Source organism: Saccopteryx bilineata, chromosome 9, assembly GCF_036850765.1.
Source record: "Saccopteryx bilineata isolate mSacBil1 chromosome 9, mSacBil1_pri_phased_curated, whole genome shotgun sequence".
NCBI classification, from domain to species: Eukaryota; Metazoa; Chordata; class Mammalia; order Chiroptera; family Emballonuridae; genus Saccopteryx; species Saccopteryx bilineata.
Window position 1 is genome coordinate 4,517,018 of NC_089498.1, and position 16,730 is coordinate 4,533,747.

A 16,730-nucleotide genomic window follows, 5' to 3' on the forward strand; every position below is an offset into this window, starting at 1 on the left:
GGAAGAGGAAACCAGCCACGTGAGCATGAGCATGCCATGCAGGGAGGAAGGGCACAGCCACGGTGTCGGGACAAACCACATCCCACTGGGGTTGCGGAGAGACCGGGGAAGAGAGAGTTGTAAGCCTTCAGCCTTTGTTCAGCGTTCTCTCCCTTTCCCTGGAAATCCAGTCACTCCCACTGAGTGAGTTTTCTCCCGTTCCTGAGGCTGAGGACGCCGTGCAGTGTGTAGGATTCTGGGCCACCCTTCCGGCACGCCTAAGCCAGCCATGTCGCCAGTCCGTCTCTGGGTCCTCAAATCCTGTGCGGTGCTAGCGCCCAGAAGCAGCCCAATAAATATCGGCGGGGTGGGTGAATGAATGGATCGAGGTCTTGGTCCGATTTACTGAACACCTCGGGTGCAGATGATACCGCTAAGAATGCACGCTTTAGAAGGAACCACCACAAAACAGGTGGAAGATGAACTATTAAAACAGGGAGTTTAGGAGGAGCATTGAATTCTCTATGGCTGAGGGGACTCAAAGAATCTTCCTGCGACAGTCTCCATTGTGACCAAACCCCTTATCCACCTGATCCAGAGGCTCTAGGCAGGTACCCCATGACAGGGACTGGAAGTCTAGGGACCCTGGGCCATGTCTTCCACCCACAGAGCCACTAGGTACTGACAATTTGCACATGCAAACCAGTGACAATGAACCTTAGGTTCGCGGTCACCTCACACACTCCCCACTGCCATCTCCTCTGGCATCCGGACTACCAGGGACTGAGTCCACCACACCCTCCGGGTTAAAAGGGGGCCCTCCTGTGTGGGAGGCCCAGCTCCATCGTCCTCCTAACAGTGACCGTGCCACTTTGGGTCTTCAGTCCCGCAGAGGAACCCTTTTGTGTCAGCCGCCCAGGAACTGTCCTGGGTCCCTTGGACCTGAGTGGGAACATGCCCATCCCAGCTCCAAATCTTGACTGGAAAGAGATGGGGTGTCCCCAGAGCACAGGTTTATACCACTCCAGCCAAATACTGTCTGATAGTGACAAAGACAGTCCCTGTCAGGGCTTTCGTGTCCCCCTTACGAGCCCCCCTCCCTGCAAGAAGTCACAAGGGGCTCTCAGCGGAAGGGACGGGGGAGGGGCAGAGCTAGCCAGAGAACAATGGGGCCAGGCAGGGGAAGTCGGTGGGGTTCCTCGGCTGCCATGCCATCGCCATAAACCTCATTACCTCGTGGTCCCCTAGGCCGCCTCTCTCCTCACCCAAGGCATCCGCGGCTTCACTGCCGATTCCCACATGGCGTGAATAGCTCTTAAACCCCCTGCTGTATTTTTAATGGGGGCAGTGACTAATTTAGCCCTACGCCACCAACCGTCAAATCAAATCTTCCATTGGTACTTACAGAGGACTCACCTGGGCTCCATGGGGTTTGAATAAATCCAGGCTGGAGGGGGCCCGGGGACGGTGATCTGGGAAGCCCGGGACACTCCGGTCCTATCCACAGTCGAGGCACTGTTGGTGCGGCAGGCCTGGCTGTGGACGCCGGGGGAAACTGACTCAGCCTCAGCCACACTTTGGGGAACGCGGATGCCTACCTGGAGGTCTTCCCCTAAAACAGCCAAGCCTCCAGGGGGCTAAAACTGAGAGTTCAGTGCCTCCAGCTTCCAGGAGGGGAGAGCCCTGGATTGTCAGGGCGACTGCCCCCCTTGTGCGCAACACTGATGAGCCTGCTCTGTGACTCGCAGGTGTAAATGCCTTTTGAACGCCCCGCCCGGACACGAAGTGGCACCAAGGGGGAACACTTCCAGGTCACCAGAAGCCCCTAGATGTGGGAATCAGAAGACGCTGGGTATAATTGCTCCGAATTCCACGCCCGTGACTTTAGCATTACATTATAATTAGGTGCAATCTGTCTGCCTGTTTCATTTCCGCTCTGCAGAGGGTAATAACCAGTTTTCTTGCCCCTTGTGAAAAGTTAACAAGGAAGGGCTTCCCCGCGTAGGTTCTGAAGCCCTGGCCTCTGATTGGTGGATCGTCCGAGCACCAGCCTGACGGAGGTGTGGGAGGACGGCCACGTGGGACACTGAGGCAGGGGGCGGGCCCTGGAGCGCAGCCCCGCCGGAAGGAGGCGAGGCAAGCAAGGTGCAGAAGGTGCACAGTGTCAGGAGACGCCCATCCTCGGGGCTCGCAAACGCAGGTGGCGCCTGAGAGCGAGAACCCACTGCGCCTGTGACCCTCCGCACCTCACTGGCCCCGTTGGGGTCTTGAAGCCGCCTCGGGTCCCTGCGCGTCCACAGCCCACTTATCTCAGTGTCAGGGAACGTGCGGCTCCTAGCTGGCTCCCACCTGTAGCTCCCAGCTCCTGCCACGTCCCTCTGCTTGCGCCACAACTAAACCTGCCTGGAGTCCTAGCCAGGTAAGGGTTCACCACATAACCGCCTGCATCCAGCCACTGGGAGAGCCACCCTGCGGGGGAGACACAAGAACACAGCGGATGAGCGTGTGCACCTCTAACCTGCTATCCAGCTTTGGAAAAGCAGCCCACTTACCGCGGCCTCAGTTTCCTCATACATTAGAGAGAAGGCTGGAGTATCTCATGGTGAAGGGGCCCTGCCACTCTGACCTCCGTGACCACTGCCAGCTTCTCCAGACTGAGCATGCCCTAGGTTACTACAGGGGGGTCCTCGGGTTACAACAGTCTTGACATACGACGTTTCAGGATCATAACACTCCCATAAAAACTTAAATTGAGATGTGAGTGTTTCCGCTTACGCCCTTAGTGTCGTACTTATGGACCACATGGGCGACTAGTTTGGTTGCACCTGGCATTAAGAATGCACAGTAACGCGGCCCGGGGTATGAGAGGACGTTGGCGTACCCCAGTACACTTACCGACGCCATTTTGGACTGTCAAAAGCGCGATGTTCCGTTTGTGTTAGCTGGAGTGTGTTTCGACCTACACCAAAAATTGGGGTGTCGTCCCTGTCATAGGAACGGAACTGTGTCGTAACCCGGGGACTCCCGTATACTTGTTTGCCGAGGGAAGCTGGGTCTATGTGTCTCCACGGCACATGCAGTCCCACAGAATCCCTGGGGACAGACCCCAGGGGTGACAACAGGCTGGGGAGGACAGAACCAGGCAGCTGACGCTGATCGCATGGATCCCCTTTATTGAACTGCACTAGTTACCGCGGTCCGATTAAGTCACATTTAAAAGCAGACCATCCAGTTGCACTGAAACCGATTATATTCATTACATAGTTTTAATCACTGTCCGGTGAACTGGCAAATCCAATCAAAGCATTAGTCTTTAATTAAAAAAATGAAAAGGAAATATTCAGACAATAGCCAAGCAATCACATCACGATGCACAATTACCTAGAACTGCAATTAAAAAGTAGTTAACCCAGAAGGGGGGGAGGGGGAGAAAAAGAAAGAAAGAAAAAGAAGCAAAGAAAAAAAAATCACACTAATCCTTTCCTTTTTTTAAAAAAAAAACCAAAACTATCAATATAATACATGAAGGAACAAAGGACAGTAGCCTCCAAAAGCGGGTCTCTAACTCTAGAAATGTAGTCTGCGGCAGAAACTCTAACAGCACACTAGCCGAAGCAGGGCAATAAAAAACACTGAGCATGGAATACTTTTAATCTCTGCCATTAATATTCATTTCCAGCTGCTTATAATAGCAGCGCCTCATGGCCAAATCATTAGAGTTTTACATCTGGGTTGCAAATGACACTTTGATTGGATGTAATGTTCAAATGGCCCTCCGCACGGCGTCTCCGGCAGGCCTTCTGCGGAGAGGTGTCCTGTCGAGCGGTCCCTCACTGTGCGTGCTGGCTCATCGTGTGATTCTGCAAAGGCGAAGAAAGGAGACACGCGTGAGGGCAGAAGAATGGAGGAGAGAGCCTGCCCGTCCCCTCCCACTCCGCGCATTGACGACCAGAGCCGCAGAAAAGCGTGGCGATTATTCCAAAACACACACACACACAAATGCAACCCGGAGAAAAAGTGCGCCGGGGACGCAGCTGCCAAGATGCCACGTTGGTGTGGGGCTTGGGGGATCGGTTCCTGTTGCCATCAACCTGGGCTCCCTGCAAACTGTCTTTTTTTTTTTTTTTTTTTTAAAGACCATTCTGGTCTTACCAGGGGGACTGGCTATACAGAAGGAAAGGAGAAATGCCGGGGAGGTAGCAGGAATAAAAACATCCCTGCTCACCTCTCCGGCTCCCTTTTGGTCTAATGATGAGGAGGAAATTATAGCTGATCGCCCGCAGGCTTCCGCCTGCTCCCCCTCTCGGTCTGTCCCAGGAGCGGCTCTGAGCCCCGCGTAGGGAGACACGGCGCGGACGGACACCGCAGGTGGGCCAAGCAGCTCTCTGAACAAGAAGCCCCCGAGGCGCACAGGCCTGCCCAGGCGGTGGGTGCTGGTAGTGGCGCCTGCTGCCCAGGCAGGGGACAGTCACCCAGCGGGGAGGGCACTCAAGGAGGGTGCCTGCCTGTTCGGTCACGTGACAGCTCTCTGGCCAGAAGAACATTGTGCAGTTTGGCCAAATCTGCCTGAGGATCCAGGACCCAGGAGACCCTGCGGCCAAACGCGTCACCATGGCCGCCTGCCGCGCAGGCCAGCGGTGCTGTTTTCACAGGAGCCCCTGGCCTGGGGCTCGGGGTGGGATCTGGCCTCTAAAAGCCTGTCATTTTGTCTTTTCTTGCCAGAGGTCCATGTTGCAAATCCAGACCCATTTCACCAAAGCCTCAGGTGGTGTTCAACCTCATGACACCTGGAGGAAGGAAGCAAAATTTCCCCGGGGCAGAGTAGCCCTGTTTGGAGTGGGAGGCAGCACACGACCTCCAGACACCACAGGTAACAGCTTCTCAGGGACGCTCCTGCCTCCCCAGACCTGGGCACCCAGCTGGCTCGGCGGCTCCGCTGGGGTGGAGAGCCCCTGGCCTGCAGCTCTGCTGGTGACCACCAGAGGTCAGACGTGGCACTGCGTCTCTCTCCTAGGCCCCAGGTGTGGGCTGTGAGGGCCACGGGGAGGACGCCCAATGCCCAAGGCTTCGCCTGGAGGCCTGCGGACATCCCCACCCCTGGGCCCAGGGCCCCTGGAGCAGCCGCTTCACACTGCAGACACTGCTGCTGCCTCCGCGGCCACGTCACCGCCCCCTCCGGCAAGCTCGCAGCCGGGGAGAAGCAGCGCCTGTCCTCAGCAGATGCCGGCTGGCGCTGGCCGCACAGGCGCCAGCCCCTGCTGGCCTCCTTCCTTGGGCTCCTGGGCGCAGGCCACATGGCCGGCGATTAGCAAGCACCGTGCTGTGTGCTGTCACAGGTACACTTCTTCCAGTCCTCACAACAGCCTTACAAGGTAGGACACGGGAAGAAGAGAAAAATGAGGCTCAGAGAGGCTTAATTACTGGCCCAAGGTCACCCCGCTAGGAAGCAGGAGGGAACCAGGTGACAGGAATCCAAGGAAGCTAGGGGCTTCGGCAAGATAGCAGGCTTCCCAGCACCCCTCACCCCGTGGGCACCCCAGTCCACATCCACACGCCACACCAGACACGAACGCAGACTCGACCAATGTGGCCTGGCGCCTTGGCGGGGGTGTCACGGACCCAGAGGCAGGGGGCAGGTTGTCTGAGACCACAGATGGGTTGCAGTGGTTTCCATGGGAACGCCCACCCTCCAGCCAAGGCACTTGTAGCAGGGACGGCCAGCCAGCCCTGCAGGCAGACGACCCCACCCTTCGTCAAACCATCCTCCTAGCTTCAAGCCTTCGCAGAGTCTGTTCCCACCTGCTCTCTCCTCTCTCCCACCCAAGGCAACTCCTGAAGTTGTCTAGTCACAAGGTCATGTCCCCTCCCCGCAGCCCCTCGAGGTCGAGGCACTTCCGACCCACCTCGGGCACATCCATGTGTCCCCGGGCTGCAAAGCTGACCTGCCTGGCTGAGCTGTAGGCAGGGGGCTCCCCACCTTCCTCGGCCCCACCACACTCAGCCCAACTCGGGCGCGCTATGCCCGGCACAGCTGCCCAGGAATGACTTGCCACCAGCCTGTCAGTGAACAGTGACGCCTGGTCCACATTGTCTGGTGTGGTCAGGCCCTTCCTCATTTGTGGGGGGTCAGGGAGCAGGGAGAGGGGGCACATTAGGAAGATAAATGTGAATAACTCTTTTTAAAATTTACTGATTTTTTTAGAGAGAGAGGGAAAGAGAGAAAAAGAGAGAGATCTGTTTTTATAAGTGCCCTGACTGGGGATAGAACCGGCAGCCTCTGTGTGTCAGAACAACCCTCCAACCAGCTGATAACCAGAGGCAGCAGGAAACCGCAGATGACGATATCTGATGTCCACAAAATCCTCACAGATCACCCACCACCAATATAGGGAAAGAGGAGTGTCTGGGGCCCCTGGATGATGAAGAATCCTCTTGCCGGGATGCCAAGAACAGGGCCCGTGTGACACGTGTGGTCCACACTGGCTCGTCCAGGGGCTGACAGCCCGGAAACCCCAGAGGCAGGAGGCTAGGCTGGGACCGCTGGTCAGGAGAACGCCAGCGGTCCGGTGAAAGCAACAGCACGCCTCCCCAGTGACGGAGCAGCAGCGGGGAGTTCTCCGGTCAGACTCAAGAAAGAACTTTCTCCAGGAGGGTTCTGAGACAGAAGGCGAAACTCCCCTCCCTGAAACCCTCTCTGCAGGAACAAAGGCCCAGGATGTCACAGCAGATGGAAATGTCAAAACGTGAGGCCCCGAGGGGGCTGGGCACCAGGATGCATTTGGCGCTGCATCACGAAGCACCTGCCGGGTGCTCTGCTCTGGGCACCATGGGCGGCCGGGGGACTCCAGCTGGGCCCACTCCCCTTCAAGGGGCCCGGGACACAGACCCCCAAACGTTTGTGTGGGACGAATGGTACAGAAGGCAGCTCAGCCAGGGACATCGGTCAATGCCCCCCAGGAAGTGTGCGTGCGGTGGGGGCACTGATTGCCTGGGTGGTCCGCCAGCGGAGGGCACAGTCTCCGGAAGGGAAGAGGGGGCGGCGGGATGTCACCAGGACTCACTGATGAACCCCGCACACCCGTGAACAGAGCGGCTCCGGGCGGAACCACTGCCAGTGGGCCCAGTTCAGGAATCCTCAGAACCATGGCGTCTTCCCACGGCTCGGAGCTACGATTCAAGGGACCGAGAGCTTCCTCGGCCTTCTGCCCGGCATGGTTCTCACAAGGGCATTTTGACTTAGCGTCTATTCCGCTATTTATGCCCATGCTATATTTAGCCCCTTCGGAGAAGGAAGAAAATCGTTTTTTAAAGACGCTGCCGACCCCGCGGCTGAACACTTACTCCCCAGCACCACAAAGGCCAGGGTGGGTGGGGTGGGAAGCCAGGGACCCCCGGACGGTGCCCGGAGGGGAGGCCTGGCATCAGCTTGGCCTTTCTGCCTGCCAGGGAGACGCAGGTGCGGGCCAGGAAGCAGGTGAGAGGAATAAAACGGGAGAATGGGAGGGGGTGGGTGGCGCTGGTTGGCGGCCGAGATCCAGCCCCTGGGCAGAGTGTGTGCAGCCCTCAGGGATGCTGAGGCCTGTTTCAGGTGCCTCTGCCTGGTGTCCTGGCCCATCTGCCCCAGCTAGCGATGGGCGAGGGGGTAGCACGTGGTCAGGGTCAGGGGTCAGGCCCTCCCTGGGGTCCTGCTGAGCCCTCTCTCTGCAAGTCCTCCACAAAGAGCTCAAGCCCTGGACCCCTAAGTCACACTCCCACCTCCATGTACACGGTCACTCATTCATTTACTCATCAAACCTGATGGGTGACAGCCACCGTGCTTGTTGCTGGGCACCCAGCAGCCAAGGGACCCCAGTCCAGAGCCCCAGCCAGGGTGTATGTTGGGCAAAGAGGGGGGCATACCAGGTGCCTGTTCCCCAAGCACCAACACACACCGAGCTGGGCTGGCCAGAGTTTCAGGTGGGGCTCCATTCTGGTGCCACCAGCCCCAGGAAGCAGCTTGGCTCAGCCCAGCCCGTGCCCGAGAGTCGCACACATGCACACGCACGTGTCCCCACACGCACACCGGTGAGCTCCTCCCCTCTGCAGCAGGGGTTTCTTCTCCAGGTCTGGGCTCTGTCTTCTGTCTCTGGGTCTGGAACCTGCTTGGTCGCCCTTTGACCCCCACCCCCCCTTGTCAATTGGGGGAGCCTGGAGGTGTTTAGATACACAGGGTGCCCGGTGGCCTGGCACAGCTGTCTGGGGAGCAGCGAGACACGTCTCTGCAAGCCCAAGGGGCATGGGCACAAGCTGGACAGGACTTCTCTGCTCTGCAGCTCCCTTTTGGGGTCCCCCGTCTCTTCTGTGCTCCAGCCACCCTGCATCAGAAAACGCCTGCAAGGTCCTAGCGCCTCTCCGGCCCTCAGCAAGTGCCCCATTCAGGCTCACCGCTGCCATGGGCGGCCACAAGGCAGGTGGTTCGGCTCAGTGGGCTGAGGCCGAAGCTCGAATCCTGGCTCTACCACTTACTCGCCATGGGACCCTGAGCAAGTCCCTTGACCTTTGGCCTTGAGCGGGGGCGGAGAGGGAGAGGGTTGTACTAACAGAGCCCTCCTGCTCAGAGGCTGTGATGAGTAGAAGACAAGGTGTAGCTGCTCCCCCAGGCCTGGACAAGAGTCCTTGCCCTGCGGACCTCCATACATGGTGTCCATGAATGTCTTCCTGACCAGCCTGGGGCTCTGGAAGGGGGATCGTTCGTTCCCAGCTCCGAACCCACTGGCATCAGACATGGTTCGGGGTTTGCAGCGGAGGCCTCGCGGAGGTGTGGGGGACTGGGAGCTGGGTCTCTCCCAGCTCCTCCTCCAGGGCCAGCAGGGTCTCATCAGCACTCCTGGGACGGTGGAACCTCACATGGCCCCGTCACCAGAGCAGCAGGCATCTCCGAGATGCCTTGTCCCCTCCCACAGCCCCCTGGCTATAACCTCACTACCCACGATGCACTGCTTTCCCCTCCCCAGGGACAGAGGGGACTCTCTGGTGAGGAGGGGAGCCATGGGGGGAGGTGTGCATGCATCCATTCATTTGCTCACTCGCTCCTTCCTGCCGCAGTCCCAGTACCGCAGGCCCCAGCCCTCTCTCTCTCAGGAGCTTACAGTTCCGTGGTGGCGGCGGTGGTGGGGACCCTCACTCTAAGGGGCACAAGAGAAGGTCTGGTCCTGAGCCATTCCCCTCAGGTCCCTGTGGCATGTGGGGACACAGACCCCCACGCCCAGAACATCCCACCCACCCTGCCTCCCTAGCTTCACCCGGACCCTGGGACGCCTCCCTCTGGTTTTAGGTTAGGAGAGAGACTGTGGTACATCCCTTGCTCCCCACTGCCCACCCCTAGGCCACCCCCTGGTGGAGGCTGGCGTTACAAAGAGCTGTCCCCAGAAGCAGGGACCAAGCCCAAGAACCTGCCTGAACCCTGAAGGATTCAGCTTCCAGGGGAGGAGGGAGCCCCTCTGGGTCAACTCTGTGGCCTTCTCCAGCCAGGTGGGGTTCTGGTACTGGTTCATTAACGGGCACGGAGCCTGGCCCTGTCCGGTGGGCGGGAGACAGAGAGTCAGGCACACCCTGGCCTTTTACGAGCTCATGTCCGAAGCAGGGGGTGCGATTTCATGCCCACAGAAAAGGACAATGGTGAGAAGACTTCTGACTGGGAGATGCTTGGGGAAGAAGCCAGCCTTCCAGCTGCCCCTTGAGGATGTTTTGCACTGGTGTGTGTGTGTGTGTGCGCGCGCGCGCGCGCGCGCGCGCATGCACACAGATAAGCTTTCCAAGGAGAATGAACCACCCAGATAATGGCGTGGATGTGGCCATGACACCAATGACAATCACAGTGAACCTTTGTCACGGGCTCCCTGGGTGCCACACCATTCTTCGTCCTTCATGTCTGTTAACTCACGAAAGTCCCACGGCGCATGCACCTTGGAGTTAAATACTGTTAGTGCCCCTATTTTACAGCAGGGGAAACTGAGGCACAGAGTGCTGAGGCCCTGCCACCGGCTCTGGCAGGTCGGGGGTGTACCCATGCGGTCTGCGCAGAGCCCAGCCTTAACTACAGCTCCGCCCCGCCCGCAGGACGTGAACAGCACGGCATATGTTGGGGGAACAATGAATAATTCAGCCTGGCAGAGGCAGAGGGCATGCGCCATGGAGAAGCCTGGGAAGGGAGGCGGGGGCCTCACTGATGAGGCGCTCTGGTGCCCGGCGAGCCAGCTTGCCCTTAAACCTGGGCCACGGGGAGCCATGGAAGGTATCCGGGTGGCAGAATCACACGAGAGGCCAGGAAGAGGGAGACACTCACACCTCCAGCAGAAAAGATGTATCGGCAAGGCCTCTGCTCCCCATCTCCCTCTGCTCTCTTCCTGGGCCCCCGCCAAGCCTCCCAACACACCACACACGCACACACGCACACACACACGCACACACGCACGCACACGCACACACGCACTCAGTCTTGCCCCTTTGGGGAGGGTGCGGGTGCCGATAGCCCCGTTTCCCTCTCTGCAGCCTGTCACCTGGGCAGCCCCTCTCTGCTAGTGAGCACTTATTTTTAGAAGAGTTTGACAATCGTCCAAGGGTCTAAGACGAACAGATGGCCTGTCTTAAAGGCTCGTATGTTCGCTAGTTTGCACTTCTGACAAACGGTAAGCGCACTCGAGAGCCTGCCATAAACAGCACCGAACGAATGCTCAGAACACGATTTAGCTAATGTACGTCATTAAAATTAGGAGTGAGTGATGGCCCAGGCTCCCTCCCCGCGCCTGCCCTGTGCTGCAGTTGCTCCCCCCCCCCGGGGTGGGGGAGGCAGGCTATGATGTGTACGTACCCCACTTCCCCCCGTGACCCCCACCCAGCGAGCCAGCGCTTAGCCTGGTCACACAGAGACAGCAAGCAGGGGTTTGCTGTGTGGAAGTGACACCCTCCTGGGCATCAGGGTCCTGGGTGATGCTGGTGACGCACCGGCCTGGGACTAATCCCTGGGATGTCCTGGGAGGCCAAGGCAGCTCCGTGAGTGGGGATGTGAGCGCAGCATTCACGGGCCTGCCTCCCAGACAGCCAGACGGGCTGCTGTCTGCCACTCCCGAGCAGCGGGAAGGGGGCCTCGCACCCGCTCAGCCGGGGACGTCTGTCTCTCTGTCTCTCCGGTGAGCAATTCATCAGGATCTCCGGGCCTGCAGGGAGGTTCCACTTCCAGGGAGCAGTGGGGTTGGCATTTTAGGGGGTGTGGATGTGCCTGCTGCATCATGCAGAACCAGGGGCAGGCCCAAGAAGTCACCCGAAGGCGTGTGAGGAGCCCCATGACCCACCTGCCTTTGTTGGTGGTATCCCCAAAGAGGCTGACTGTGGGGTTCTCCTCTCGCTGCTCTGAGCCCAGGTGGGAGGTGGGGGCCCCTCTCGAAACCCCCCCTGGCCAACACAGTGTGCACACACAACACACAAACGCAAAAGACTGAAGCAGGTGGCTGGCCAACAACCGATCCCATGAACAAGAAAACATCTTCCTTCAAGTGAAGATGGAAGAGAAAACAATGTTGCAAAAAAGAAAGAAAAAAAAAAAAGCGCCCAACACATTCCCAAAGGGACCAGTCCTACACTTCTGTGCTTTGGAAGGAAAACCCACCAGAGACTAGATTATTAGAAGGGAACCACAGGCTTCTATTAGGAGCCCAGCCTGTAAACAGGCTCCATTCAGAGCCACCCAACAAACAAGGGGACAAATAACACCTGTCCCAAGGGGCAGGGGACCCAGGGACTGCCCGTCATAATGCAAGCGGGCCCCGTGGCTCTGTCTGTGAGCAGAAACTGGAGGCTGTGTGAGGGGAAAGGGAGTCCTGTGGCGGTCACCGCAGGTCTGGGGAGATGACCTCTCGCCGGGCTGCTTACAGATTGGCCCTCCACAGAAACGGGCCATGCTGTTGCCATTGTTGCTGTTTTTCAAAGGGAAGGAGGAGTCCCCAGTGGCTGGGCTCCTCAGGGACGGGGTGCCTAACCGACTTGGGCCTAGAGACCAAGAATTGAGGGTTCTGGCAACGGTGTGCCAGGTGACCACAAGTGCCCTTCTGTGGACCTGACTGCCCTTCCTCCCCTGGGTGGGGACACTGCCCTGGCCTGTCAACCTCCGGGCACACTGGAAGTCCACTCTGACCACTCAGCTAAGTGCTTGCTTGGAACCAGGCCCCTGGGGGACAGTTCATCTCAGATACAAATGAAGACATGGTCCCCGCACTGGCCGAGTAGCTCCTTTGGTTGTAGCATCATCCCAGTACACCAAGGCTGAGGGTTTGATCCCCCGTCAGGGCACATTCAAGAATCAACCAATGAATGCCTAAGTAGAACAAATCCATCCATCCATCCATCCATCTCTCTCTCTCTCAAATCAATAAATAAATTAAAAAGAATTTTAAAGACACACTCCCCTGCCCTTCAAGACTCTGAGCCAGACCCCTGAGAGGTGCCACTGCAAACTGGCACAGCCTGGCAGGAGTCCAAGCACCCGTGCCACCACGGAGCCTAAGGGTAGACCAACAAGAAGTTCTGAAACGCCATGAAAAATGGTGTGTGGAGGATGGGTCCCCAAGACCAGGAGGGGTCTCTCTTCCCACTTCCAAACACATCTGCTGTTCTACCGGGGGTCAAAGCACAGCACACGCGCAGACCGTGGGGAAGACAGGAGCGTGCTATCGGTGGGGCGCAGACTCTCCGTAGCTTCAGGCCTCTAGGAGACCCGGCTGTGGGGGGCAGGGCTCCCTGGCTGTGTGCAGCGGCCTAGATAGAGGCTCCAGCTCAGGGGCAGTGCTGTCGGGTCCAGCCTGCCGGCAAGTACAGCCCCGGCCAGGTGCAAAAGATGCCCCGCCATCCCAGACCCAGGCGTGTGCACGCACACGATACCCCACCATCCCAGACCCAGGTGTGTGCACACACATAATACCCCACCATCCCAGACCCAGGCGTGTGCACGCACACGATACCCCACCATCCCAGACCCAAGAGAGTGCACACACACACAGATACCCCACCATCCCAGACCCAGGAGAGTGCACACACACGATACCCCACCATCCCAGACCCAGGAGAGTGCACACACACATAGATACCCCACCATCCCAGACCCAGGAGAGTGCACACACACATAGATACCCCACCATCCCAGACCCAGGTGTGTGCACACACATAGATACCCCACCATCCCAGACCCAGGAGAGTGCACACACACACATGATACCCCACCATCCCAGACCCAGGAGAGTGCACACACACGATACCCCACCATCCCAGACCCAGGAGAGTGCACACACACAGATACCTCACCATCCCAGACCCAGGAGAGTGCACGCACACAAATACCCCACCATCCCAGACCCAGGAGAGTGCACACACACGATACCCCACCATCCCAGACCCAGGAGAGTGCACACACACGATACCCCACCATCCCAGACCCAGGAGAGTGCACACACAGATACCCCACCATCCCAGACCCAGGCGTGTGCACACACATAGATACCCCACCATCCCAGACCCAGGAGAGTGCACACACACAATACCCCACCATCCCAGACCCAGGCATATGCACACACACGATACCCCACCATCCCAGACCCAGGCATGTGCACACACACAGATACCCCACCATCCCAAGCCCACATGTGTGCACACACACAGATACCCCACCATCCCAGGCTCACACATGTGCACACACACGATACCCCACCATCCCAGACCCAGGCATGTGCAAACACACGATACCTCACCATCCCAGGCACACATGTGTGTGCACACACACTCATGAAACCCCACCATCCCAGACCCAGGCGTGTGCACACACACAGATACCCCACCATCCCAGGCCCACACGTGTGTACACACACAGATATCCCACCATCCCAGGCACACACGTGTGCACACACACAGATACCCCACCATCCCAGACCCAGGCGTGTGCACACAGATACCCCATCCCAGGCCCACACGTGTGCACACACACAGATACCCCACCATCCCAGACCCAGGAGAGTGCACACACACGATACCCCACCATCCCAGACCCAGGAGAGTGCACACACAGATACCCCACCATCCCAGACCCAGGCGTGTGCACACACATAGATACCCCACCATCCCAGACCCAGGAGAGTGCACACACATGATACCTCACCATCCCAGGAACACATGTGTGTGCACACACATGATACCCCACCATCCCAGACCCAGGCGTGTGCACACACACGATACCCCACCATCCCAGACCCAGGCATGTGCACACACACAGATACCCCACCATCCCAAGCCCACATGTGTGCACACACACAGATACCCCACCATCCCAGGCTCACACATGTGCACACACACGATACCCCACCATCCCAGACCCAGGCATGTGCAAACACACGATACCTCACCATCCCAGGCACACATGTGTGTGCACACACACTCATGAAACCCCACCATCCCAGACCCAGGCGTGTGCACACACACAGATACCCCACCATCCCAGGCCCACACGTGTGTACACACACAGATATCCCACCATCCCAGGCACACACGTGTGCACACACACAGATACCCCACCATCCCAGACCCAGGCGTGTGCACACACACAGATACCCCATCCCAGGCCCACACGTGTGCACACACACAGATACCCCACCATCCCAGACCCAGGCGTGTGCACACACACAGATACCCCACCATCCCAGGCCCACACGTGTGCACACACACAGATATCTCACCATCTCAGGCCCACGCGTGTGCACACACACAGATATCTCACCATCCCAGGCCCACGTGTGTGCACACACACAGATATCTATCTCACCATCCCAGACCCAGGCGTGTGCACACACACAGATACCCCACCATCCCAGGCCCACACGTGTGCACACACACACAGATACCCCACCATCCCAGGCCCACATGTGTGCACACACACAGATACCCCACCATCCCAGGCCCACATGTGTGCACTCACACTGTGAATACTTCACAACCCCACGCACACAGACGCACACAGACATTCCTGACGGCATGCTGCAGAGTGCTCCAGGCTTGGTTGCTGTTGTTGGCATTTTGTCTGCCCACCTGCGGCTAACCTGCCTACACTCAGCACTGCCAGGACCCCCGCCCCCAGAAGTCCCCCAGCCGTTGATGACCCGGGCTCCTGGAGGGGCACTTCCGGGCAATGGGGAGCTGAGAAGACGCAATGCTGGTGAGAGGCATGTCCCGGGTTCTCTCCTCAAGAGGAGAGGAAAGGTGAGATCCCGGCTGATACCCCGGGGTTCCAGCCACACCCAGGAGCCATCCGGACCCCTGTCCACGGTCCTGACGGCTCTGCCAGACCCAGCGCCTGCAGGCCCGGAAGCCTCATCACCTTCTTCCTCCAGTCCCAGGAATAGCCCGGTTCTTTCCCCGGAATGCTCCCCTGCTGACTTCCATTCCCTGGAAGGGCCTCCTGCCCACGTGGTATCCCCGCGGCCCCATCCGGCCCTCCGCTGCTCTCCACCTGCCCAGGTGTGCCTCCAGCACTGTGCTCAGCGTGCCCTGAGCGGGCTGTGCCCACGCCGTGGCTCTCAGCTCTGCTCCAGTGGGAGCGCCGAGCCTGCACGTGCTGAGAGCGCAGCGTGGGTTCTGAAACGACAGCGGGCAAGGGACGGAGGCGGGCGGGGGAAGCCCTCCTCGGACGGGCGCCAACGCCTGGGAGAGAAGAAACTCGAGCGCCACCTCTCCTCTCGTCCCCTGCCCCGCCCTGCCGGGGCCAGTTCCGCTGTTTCCGGGCACGTGGGGGGAGCCTTGGAAGACATGATGCCAAGGGCACGGAAGGACAAATACTGCACGGTGCCACCTCTAGGAGGTCCCTAGGGGTCAAATTCACAGAGACAGAAAGCAGACTGGTGGGTGCCCGGGGCCGGGGCTTAGTGCTTAGTGGGGACAGGGTTTTTGGTTCTGGAAGATGAGAAGAGGTCCATGCGCGGTGTTGACAACGCCAGTGTACTCCCTGCCACTGAACTGTGCACTTAAAAAGGGCTGAGATGGTACATTTTACTGTGGGTATTTTTAAAACCTATTTTCTGTTTTATATATTTATATTCATGTTTTATTTTTAGATTTATTTATTTTGCTTATCCATGTATTTTATTATGTGTAATTATAGCATATGTATCATATCACCACTTAAAAAATAAAATGAGTGGGACCCCACAGGAAGTGAGCAGGTGGGAGGGAGCTCGGGTCCCCTTCTACACAACCGGCTGAGGCTCAGGGTGCTGGTGCCACCGCCGGGAGCTGGAAGCCGCACCAACCAGACGGAGGCAGCGGGATGATACTGGCGGAGGCCTCACTGGCCGGCCCCGAGTGGAACCATCCCCGTGGTCACTGCGCCTGCCGAGCGCTAGCTGGGGCGGAACGTGGGACCCTCCAGGGGGCCCCCTCTTTGGTGCCTGAGTGCAGGCTGTTGTCAAGGGCATGGCGCCCAGGGCCGAGGCCCGGGAAGAACCGGGACAAAGCCCTCACACCCTGCTGGACGGAGGTGCCTGTGCCCTCTCTGCGCCCGCGGCTGGAGAGGTGGGAAGGTACCCTAGCAGATAGTAACTATTTTCCCAGGTCAGGAAGAAAAGGAGGGGGGACATGAGGAGGGGGGGGATAACAGATATTTCCCTTTAAATGTTCTGAAAAATTTCTGGGCCTTTACAACTTTAAATATTTATTCTTTAAAATGTGATGAGCACACCCAG

General features: G+C 58.4%; 1 protein-coding gene across 2 annotated transcripts in view; it reads right to left on the reverse strand.

The window, feature by feature from the left end:
- Nucleotides 1-3,151: 3,151 nt before the first annotated feature.
- Nucleotides 3,152-16,730, reverse strand: part of ZNF423 (zinc finger protein 423) — a 310,193-nt gene continuing 296,614 nt past the window's right edge. For both annotated transcript variants that reach the window (XM_066243234.1, XM_066243235.1), the window contains exon 8: nt 3,152-3,839. In XM_066243234.1, the coding sequence (XP_066099331.1) occupies nt 3,810-3,839 (30 nt within the window). In that variant the 3' untranslated portion in view covers nt 3,152-3,809. The remainder of the gene's footprint in view (nt 3,840-16,730) is intronic.